Raw genomic sequence first — 11,041 nt, 5'->3', positions numbered from 1 at the left:
GGAAAATTCGTTTCTACAACCCAACATTTTCTACACCCGAAGTCGGTTGTGGAACGGATTAAATTCGCATGGAGAGGTACCACTGTATTTATCTATTTTCACATATTTTGTTGATATTTTGTAATAAAGCAATATTTCAGTAATGACTTAGTTGTATAGGTTGCAAAATTATACAAATAGTGGTTGGTGAACAGAAACTTGAAAAAATCTCACTGCAAGTTGAGTGCAGTTACCTAGTTAACTATAAACCAAGTAAACCTAGAATCACACAAACAGAAAAAAAATATTCCACCTTGCGAAATTTTTACAGAATTCTTTATTTGATCAGTAACTAATTTTGTATGAAATTTGATCAGTTACTAATTTTGTATGAAATTTGTACGAAGAGATTGGGAAATATTACTAGTATTTTACTTCTCTACCGAATCTTGGTCATGTGCAATTGGCAACACTGCTTTCGTGTAAACAAACACTTGATAACATTGTTACAATAGTAGCAACTACGACTGGTTTAGTGGTTTTAATATGAACATTTAATGAAATTTGGATAACAGGTATACAGCTAATTGATGTTAACCTAACACATTTCATAATATACCTATAAATATGGAAATTATCTATACCAAACAAAAAAACATTCTAGAATTCGCCGACTAGAAACTTCTGGTACAATATATTGTTAAATCCTCCATTTCTTTTTTTCCTAAAAATTACCAAGCTAAATATAGGGTGCGTCTTAGTACACGGGAAATACGGTATATATATATATATATATAGATACTGTACAGTACATATATATATATATATATATATATATATATATATATATATATATATATATTTATATATATATATATATATATAATTGTGTAAAAATCACAGGAAAACGTGATGCTCAGATGCAGATGAACCACAGAGAAAATGAAAATACGACATATAAGATTAAGTCCTGACTAGTTTCGTGATAGTTCTTCAGAGGACTGATTTATTGAGAGAGGTTTCTTTACATTTTATAGGGAAAGTAAACGTACGAACATACATATAGAGGCTTATAGAACAATGACACTCCCATACCAGCTACCTGGGCAGTTATCAGGTGTTTACTGGGCAGAGATCAAACCTCATTAGACACCTGCCAAAAAGGGTCATTTCTGGTGACCAGTAAATTCTTGTCCCTTTTTGGCAGGTGTCTAATGAGGTTTGATCTCCGCCCAGTAAACACCCGATAACTGGCCAGGTAGCTGGTATGGGAGTGTCATTGTTCTATAAGTCTCTAAATGTATTTTCGTACGTTTACTTTCCCTATAAAATGTAAAGAAACCTCTCTCAATAAATCAGTCCTCTGAAGAACTATCACGAAACTAGTCACGACTTAATCTTATATCTCGTATTTTCATTTTCCCTGTGGTTCTTCTGCATATATATATATATATATATATATATATATATATATATATATATATATATATATATATATATATTATATATTATATATATATTATATATATATATATATATATATAAACTTCTCTTAACATTAGGATATACATTCTTACAGTAGTTCTGTAGAAATAGGAAAATTCAATAAAAAAAAAAATATTTTTACTTTGTCTAGGATGCATGCCAACATAAAGTTGGCTTAATGTAAAACAATAAAATAAACTTAGGTCTTTTAGAATAATTTAAAGTATACTTTTGTTTCAAGATTATATATAACATTTTGTGTATTCAGTTCATCTTTTAAATTGAAATTTTTCTTAAATCCCAGTTTTGATGAGTTCCGTTCCCTCGATTACCGAAAGCTACTGTGGCTGGGAGTTAATATTGGAAGTGTTGCAGCTGCCTTGAAAGGAGGCATGAGAATTACACCCTTTACCGTTGGCAATTTGGGCAGAGGCATCCACTTGACTCCTGACCATGCTGGCAGTTCATGGAATGGTAAGTTAATTTTTTCTAAGTGAGATCATTTTTATAATTACTAATAAAGTAGTTTATTTCAAGTAAAGTTGGCCACTAAATAGTCATCTATGTCTTAACTTTGTTATTAAACAGCATGTTATAAGGTTAAGCACTTTATATTTTGCATATTAGGTAACTTAAAAGTAAAATATAGTACAGTATGTAAATCTCAGTTCGTGAACTGACGAAGCAGACACACATTGGAGTGGCATGGAGTTCTTACACTGAGTTGCCAGGGGTATGTTGTAAGGTTATAGTGATCTCTACATCGCTGCATAGGAGAGAGGATTCTGGTTTTGTAGGGTTCTCTGTAATTGACCTGTTCACAGAAGGATAAACTGGAAGCTCCCTGTCTTTAGCCAATTCCTTCCCCATTTCAGACCCATGGGTCGTGTTGAAGTCGCTTCCAACACCCATGGGATTACCTGGACGGTTATACTTTTCTGCCAGTCAACCTGATCCATTGGCTAAACAGCCGAGTGTTCATTATGCCAGGACTCAGGATGACCCCGGCGGCTAGCAGATGGTCAGGTGCGAGTGGTATCCCGATCTGTTAGCACTAGTTGAGGTCTCAAGAGAACTCTCTATGACCCTGATTTCTCTGTCAGCTGTCCCTTCAGAGGTATCACGAATCCATGAAGTTGCTACATGATTGGTGTCTTCCAACATCTTTTTTGAGAGAATTCCTTTTCACAACGCACCGGAAGATGCTCCTCTCAGGTGCTGCTTTCAAGGCCACGCCTCACCCGTAAGCATGATGTTTTAACTGAAGGATATTATTATTATTATTACTATCCAAGCTACAACCCTAGTTGGAAAAGCAAGATGCTAAAAGCCCAAGGGCTCCAACAGGGAAAAATAGCCCAGTAAGGAAAGGAAATAAGGAAAGAAACAAATGATGAGAATAAATTAAATCAACAATATATCATTCTAAAAACAGTAACAGCGTCAAAACAGATATGTCCTATATAAACTATTAACAACGTCAAAAACAGATATGTCATATATAAACTATAAAAAGACTCATGTAAGCCTGGTCAACATAAAAACATTTGCTCCAACTTTGAACTTTTGAAGTTCTACTGAATCAACTACCCGATTAGGAAGACCATTCCACAACTTGGTAACAGCTGGAATAAAACTTCTAGAATACTGTGTAGTATTGAGCCTCATGATGGAGAAGGCCTGGCTATTAGAATTAACTGCCTGCCTAGTATTACGAACAGGATAGAATTGTCCAGGGAGAGCTGACCACTCCTTGTGGGAGTTCTCTATGCTCTTGAGGAGTTTCAAACAGACTGGGACGTGACCCTTTTTATCCAGGCTTTTAAGCGTACTCTTTTGAGCCTTTCAGAAGGTCATCGGTCGAGGATCTGACTCGCAAAACTGTCTTTTGTTACTTAAGCATCGGTGAAGAGATTAGGCGAGTTGTACAGTCTCCTTTGCTTAGAGGTGGAAGGAGGTCTCTCTTGAATTTTGGGCCAGGTTTCATGGCCAAAACCTAAAACCCATTAGTGCGTGACATTCCCAGGTTTGAGGCCTTATCCAACACCTCTCTACGTAAAGCATGGTGACGATCTTCAAGAGGAGATGCTTTGTGTCCCATAAGGGCTTTGCATTACTATCTAAAGATTACACTTCCAACCTGAATGCCAGTGACTACCTTAGCACTGGCTGGACCAAGAAGAGGGGTTGAGATACACGCTCTGTCTTTGACTTTGTGAGGCAATTTGTAAAGCATAATGTGCTACTACCGAGAGGGTCGGGGTACCAGCTAAGATGTGAGCTCACAAGTCAGGGTTATAGACCTCATCCTTGCCTTCAAGAGGAATCTTGCAGTCATTCAGGTGTTGGAGGCTGGGGTGTATAAACTCGAGACCACCTTCACAGCCTTAAATCTGTGGGAGTATACTCGCAAGTTCCTTGGCACCTTTATGCTTGGTAGCTGCTCAGGTAGTTGTGTAGCAAGCCCAGCTCCCATGCAGAACATTAAGCATCTTGTCTATGGCAACATATAGATGTAAATCTGGAATGAAGGTAAAATGACTGGCTCTTCTCCTTCACTCTTTGTGCTCCTCTCTTGGGAACAAAGCTGTCGAAGCGATACTCGCTGGATCTGATTTGATGCTGGAAAGCTACTCTTCTTAGCTCCATAATTTAGAATCTAGAGAAGTATCTCCTCATCTCCCTAGATGAAGGGGATGATGGTGAAGTATATACCAACCTACTGATCATCATATACCAGGTATATTATTCCAGACTTGTTTCCCCCTTTTGGGGAAAGGGATCCCTCCTTTAACCATGTACCAATCTTCTTGGACAGGCCAGGCCATATCAGCCTATTCATCCCAATGATAAATAGATAGGAGGATGCCGAAGACATCTCTTTGGCTACTGTACAGAAACAGGCAGATTGACACTTCCGGGGAAGAAAAAGAACCAACCAGTTTCAGTTTTAGGGGGATTTCCATCTCACTAATCAGCCATTCTCCTTATTTTAAAGGAGAGAGGTTTGTATACACAAAGGAAACAGACAAATATTTCAAGTAGTAATTTGTATTTTTCTTAACTGATAAATAGAGTTTTTTAAAGTTTAACTTTCCACCTCAACCACCCGAGTCCTTTAAAATTTAACTTCGCATTTCAAGCAACCTAGTCCTTTAAAATTTAACTTTCCATCTCAACCACCCCTCTGTCCTGAGCCAAAGGTGAAATTTAAGAAGCTTCCACCAACTATTGTTAACTACCTTGTTGATGAATTTAACGGCTGTTCCAGCCTCAACTGATATCATATCCCTATTTTGAAGGACCTAGGTTTGTACAGCTAGGAAAAATTAAAGTACTTTTAAAATGTTATATTTTACTTATATAGAACTGAATTTATTTAATTTCCTTTGTATCTACTCAAGTCATCTGTATATTAATTATATAAACTAGTTTATTTAATATAGTCCTGAATTGATCCTGCATAAGTAAAATTATTTATTTTAAATCCAAACCAGATTGTTCTGCTAATCCAAAGCTGTACTACTATACTATATGATAAAAAATTCTGTACAATACACATTCTGTTGACTTTACAGTTCTACTTGTATAACATTTTTATTATCTATACTTCAGTTCAAAATCAGTTTTTTCCTGGTTTTTTCAGTTGGTGTGCACTGGGGAACATATGCTGGAGAAAAAAATGTTGGCTTCATGTTTTTAGTGGAAGCAGCGCTTGGAAGAATCAAATATGTAAAAATGGGAAACTCATCTCTGAAACAACCTCCAGAAGGATTTAATTGTGTTGCAGCTAAAGGCAGAGTAGAGCCAGGTAAGGAATATTTATGCAGGGTAAATTTACCATTATGTGTCCACAAAGGTAGAAGTATTATTGCTACATGCTTTATCATTACATATTTGTTAAATTACATCAGGACTATTCATCAGTAATAGTTAGCTTAACTGATGGTAATTATTATTGATATAAATTACTCTAACACTGATTTGTCCCGTTTGTAGAGATAAGGTCATTGTTAGTTATGCGTAGTTTGTGTTAGGGTTTTATATCATACCGTGATGCGTTTGGCTTTGTCCTGTAAAAATAGGACTCAAAACATATAACTAACACAGCACAGGTATGTGTGTATCAACAGTTATTTGTCAAGGGATATTGACCTCCAGATGAGTATCTGTATACTGTATAAAGGTCTTTGCTTCCGAGGCTAACTGATATTTACAAAAAAAAATCCACATGGTGTGCATTGTTAGCTAAGCAGTACACTAAAATTTTCTCAAATGGGAAAGCTTTTCTAAATTACATCACATACAATAATTATCTTACATTTTAAGTGGCTTTATCATTATCAATAGTTATTTTTGTTTATCATACTTTTCTGTATTGCATGCAATTCACATACAGGTAAGGTTTTAGCCTTGGTTTTCTGGTTAGAGACATCTAGTACTTGACCTGCAAGTCAGACAGGCCTTCAGTACAGTAATACCTTGAGATACGGGCTTAATGCGTTCCGGGACCTGAGCTCGTATGCCAATTCGCTCGTATCTCGAATCAATTTTTTCCACATTAAAAAAAATTATTCCGGTCCCATCCTCTGAAAAAACAGCTAAAACCAGTATAATTACAGTGGAAAATATGTTTTTAATTGTTTTAATTCAAGACCTACGCTCACAAAATAACAAATACCTATGTACTGGTTATGATCTGCAATAAAATGGGACATTATTATGGAGTTCTTACCTTCAAGACAGACGGTAGCGGCTAACGGCGGTGTGCATAGAGGAGGAGGGAGAGAGACTTGACGGCAACACGTTTGGTACGCTACACTTTTGTAACACTACGTAACATAACTTAAATGAAATTAGCTTACTGTACACACACTTGAAAAAAAATCCCGCCAACTGTTTCTCCTTTATCCATATTAAAAGAAGCCTCTCCATCTCGTCATGAATATCACTGTGCAGCTTGGTAAGGATGGTTATTCCTTTGGAAGGCTTGGTGCTCTTTATAGCATCCTTCTCCTTGAGGATGGTACATATTGTTGATGTACTCCTCTCATATTAGCGAGCCAGCTCAGTCACTCGTACACCACTCATGTTTTTCGATTATTTCATGGTTTATCTCGATTGTCATCATACGCTTTTTCTTTTTGGGCTCAAGCCATGTCGTCCTGATTGAAGGTTCCTATAGGTAGCTTTCTATGGGATATTTGGCTACAGTGATATTATTATTATTATTATCATCAAATGCTAAGCTACAACCCTAGTTGGAAAAGCAGGATGCTATAAGGCCAGGGACTCCAACAGGGAAAATAGCCCAGTGAGGAAAGGAAACAAGGAAAAATAAAATATTTTAAGAATAGTAACAACATGGGCGCTGTTGTTTGTTATGCATGTGTTATTTAGTTAGCAGAACGACTTCCCGGTTGTAATAGCATTAATAAATTATGAAAGCTATCTAGACACAATTATACTAGTAAAGATATATATTTTATGCATAATTTCCTCTTCCTTTGGTCGATCGTATACGTTAGAGTTTCGGCGATTTAGGTACCTGAGATCTCATCTTGCGCTAGGCTACCTAGCCTTGGCGCTGTAGTATACTTTCAGATATTATCCCTGTTTACCCTCGTGTATCAGTTTATTGATTCTACGGGAGATAGTACATCTCCTAGAATTATATAACTCGATACTTGTCTCCTGTGGAGATTTAAAGGTAATCCCTCCTTTCCTCTGAGTGCCACCGCAGGCGGCAACCCTATCTGGTCCTGCCATAGAGTGGTTCACTCCGGCTTGACTAGGTTAGGGTTTTCTGTCTCCCACCTTTGCCGGCGAGATCCCGGCTTTGGTTTTCGACAGAACCTCAGAGTATTCAGTCTTTCTGCCGGTGGCAGAGCAGCAGAGTGAGTAGTTACTTCCCTGCCGGCTTACAGCTGCCAGCATAGGAAGCTAAGCCTCCCTAGGCCGCACCTGAAGTGGTAGTATGATGCTGCCACCTTCTCCCCTGCGGTCTAGAAGACTAGTCCTGTGTCGGCAGACCCTAGGCTGAGGAATAGTATTCTTCTGCTGCCTAGGATGTTGCCGATACTGAAACATTGTTTCACTCTTGTATGGAAGTGGCGGCAATCCTGCCGCCTTCTTCTACACTTGATACAAGACCCTTTCCCTTCCCCTCTCTGTCCTTTACCGATAACTTAGCCATCGCAATCCTGTGGCCGTTGTCCTGCAATCTCACCGCATGCCGGGTGGGTTGCGGTGCCGGCCAAGCTCTTACATAAGCAGCTGTTTAGTCACTCAGTCTTTCCCTTATGGACACAAGGCTCTGGGAAGGTTGTGCCGGCTATGAGGGCTGCCAGTGGGAGACCCTTCTGCTGCTGAAGGTTCTTCAGTCCTCCCTTGGACTGTCATCCACATTCCTGAAAATGGCAATGCCGGCAACGGATCTTGCGGCTAGATGGAAGCCTGAATGATGCATTCTACCCTTCCGTTTGAACCCTCATTCTGGAGGAAGGCAGTAAGGTTATATACTTACACCCTTATTTATTGTAAACATACATTTTAATAAGGCAGCCCTTCACTCCATGCTTTTTCTCTCTGTCAGCTAGTGCCGCCAGGTACTAACCCAGCCGGAAGCATGTCGGCTGGGCCAGTGCCGCCAGGTACTAGCCCTGCCGGCAACATTTGAAAATGAAACAAAAAACTGTTAGGAATACATTCACATGGTTTTGTCAATTAAAATAATAAATTAAAGGCAAAATTAGCATCCCTTTATGTAAATCTTCAGAATCAGGGTAACAAGATCAACAAATTTTGAATAAAAATAAAAAAATTATTCACATGCTGGACACTCAAGTTTTCTAAGCCATCTCAAACCAACCACCCATAAGAAAATATAAATCTGTGAAAATACTGTACTGCAATAATTTTCCCTGAATCAATACTGTCCCTTCAATATCAAGTTCACTACTAAGCTGCAAAGTCATTTAAAATTATCAAACTCTGAACAGTACGGCCGCATACGATGCCGTACAGGTTTCTGCGGGCCCACAATAACAATGTCTCGAAAATTTTGTCAACAACAGTAGAACCTAAATCTCTCATTCTTGGAAGGGGCTTTGAATAAGTCTGAAACAATTCAGACTAAATTCGAACACAGTCACTCTCCTCCTAACCTCTGAATTCACTTCTTGGGCCTTCGACCAGATATACCATTTCAATAGCTCCTGTAAACTATTAATGTTTATGACACTCTCATTTAGCGAGATTTTTCCTTGCTACTTCGCACATCGAAACAAAATATTTATTAACTTTACGGTGTTGACTGTCGAACACGAGCAATCACCAATGGCCTTATAATACATTGGTTGGGGTGTTATTCAGTCAAACAATTGATGGGACTTACAGTTCACAGGCAATTTAATATGAATAAAGAGTAGCATCACAGACCACTACACACTGGTAACAGGCCATCAACCACTTTCATAATTGTTATGAGCAGTACTAGACGGATACTCTGTTTCCCTTCTGGGTAAAGGGGCTGCTGTCAGTACCTTGTTGTCTTCAGAGAGCCAAGAATCAGTGAGGTTCAGCGCTCCGAATTCCTTTTCACATACAAGACATGTACGCTGGCTTTGCAACCGCAAGGTTTCGGATGAAACATGTCAATTATTAATACTGTATACTTGATGCTGCAGTCAAAAACAGTTACTTTCTCATCATTCACAACTTGACAAACTCAATTCCATTTTTCTCAAAGTGTATTAGTAGGGCTTCGTTAATGTCCTAATGGCTCTTGTGTATATATTTCCAGGTTCCAGGTTCCTCGTTGCTCTCTCCAAACCCTACAGAGAGTAGGGCTTGCTGCAATAAAAAATTGTCGTTAGACAATGGGAAGGACCAAAAATATAACGGAGAACACATATATTATCATATATCTAATAAAAACAAAAAATTATATTTTCCCTAACGATAGGATTGATTTTTTTCTCAACAGAAAGGGAAGGGTTCAGAGTCTTATAGTTTATTGATATAAGAGGTGGCGGCAAGTATGCCGCCTTCCTCAACAATGAACTGAGGAAGCATAGCTTCCCGTGCTGACGACATCGTCGGTGGCAAGATGAGGGCACCATGAGTTAGTCACTATCTACAGTAAATCAAAACCAGAGGCTGTAAGAACTTTGTTCTACTCGACGGCGATGAAAGAAACAGTGGTTGCCGCTTATAATGGCGGCGACACTCGGGGAGGGAGGAAGGGTTTAGCCTCTTCTCTCTGAGAGAGAATGAATATCATAACTTATCTAAAGATTCTAGAGAATGTAAACTCTCATACAAATCGAGAAGGAACGATAGGGTGAGGCTAAACATGGGGAATTACTGGTAGGAGCCCCGGCCAAGGTAGTTGATACCACTGGGGTTCCCTCCGCATACGATAAGTAAAGCCACATAATAGGAAGAGGAATAATATTCATGTATGCAATATCTCATCTTGTATAATTTGCCTAACTAGCTAATATTGTAGCTTAATACCGGGAAGTGTCGCCCTACTGACTAAATAAAATGCAATTGTAACAGACGACTGCAGTCATAAAATGGCTGCCTCCGGTCTCGGCAACGCTCACCCAAACACACTTAAATTATTAAAATTTGAACTGTGAAAAGGGAGACTAAAATTATACACAGGAAAGAATTAATACTCAACTTTCCAGAAGATGAAAATGCTGGAGATTGCATGATAATAATTCCAAAACTTGTAACAAAACACCGCGCTAACGGGGAGCACAACACACAAGAAAAGGAATGGCATCGCGGTACTAGTAGGGAAGGAGGTACACTGGGTACCTAGAACGGTACCCCCTTCTTTTGCCACTCTTCCCCTTATATCAAAGCATTAAATCTATTCAGGGTGAAGATTGCCATGTGTCGTATCTAGAATACGTCCCCTGATATTATGCGATATCCTTTATTGGATACTCGCGCCAGGAGTTAGAATCCTGGAGACCTTTGGTTTATTTCTCTAGGAGTATCACTGTAGCAAATAGCCCTTAGAAGGCTACTTAAAGGAACCCTTCCATGAGAATGACATGACCTGAGCCCAAAAAACCCATTCAAAGGCAGCACTAAAATCAAGGCCAATGATATGAACTACCTGACCACACTCAAGGGATTGCTATACAGCATTTGAAATTGTAAGAAGGGCATCACTAGCTCAAAGGCCTTTACAGAAGCCAAATTGCAAACTAGGGAACAGATGATTACCTTCGGCATACCTATTTAGACGTTTTTCCAAAAGACTTTCAAAAACTTTAGATAATATGGGAGTTATGGAAATTAGGTGGGAACCAACTGGGTTAGAGCTACCACAAACATTTACCTAATGGAGTAACATTACTAATTCTCCAACAAGTTCCTAAAGAATCTCTTCTTGCAGAAAATATTGGACAACTTAGGAGACAAGGAATCAGCAGTCTTTATAAAAAAACAAAGGAAAAATACCATTTGGTTATAGACTTCCGTAAGCATCAAGGTCCATCAAGAGTGTTTTAATTTCACAGAACTGAAAAGCTAAACCATTTAGTTTAGCCTC

The 11,041-nt window shown here is 38.6% G+C and overlaps 1 protein-coding gene across 1 annotated transcript in view; it reads left to right on the top strand.

The window, feature by feature from the left end:
- Positions 1 to 11,041, top strand: part of LOC137615270 (protein mono-ADP-ribosyltransferase PARP3-like) — a 352,885-nt gene that overhangs the window by 334,602 nt on the left and 7,242 nt on the right. Inside the window, exons 11-12 of the mRNA XM_068344998.1 lie at positions 1,769 to 1,938; positions 5,111 to 5,275. Coding sequence (XP_068201099.1) covers positions 1,769 to 1,938; positions 5,111 to 5,275 — 335 coding nt within the window. The remainder of the gene's footprint in view (positions 1 to 1,768; positions 1,939 to 5,110; positions 5,276 to 11,041) is intronic.

Source organism: Palaemon carinicauda, chromosome 21 (assembly GCF_036898095.1).
Source record: "Palaemon carinicauda isolate YSFRI2023 chromosome 21, ASM3689809v2, whole genome shotgun sequence".
In the NCBI taxonomy this organism is placed as follows: Eukaryota; Metazoa; Arthropoda; class Malacostraca; order Decapoda; family Palaemonidae; genus Palaemon; species Palaemon carinicauda.
The sequence above is the reverse complement of the archived record's forward strand: the minus strand, read 5'-3'. Positions and strand labels throughout refer to the sequence as shown.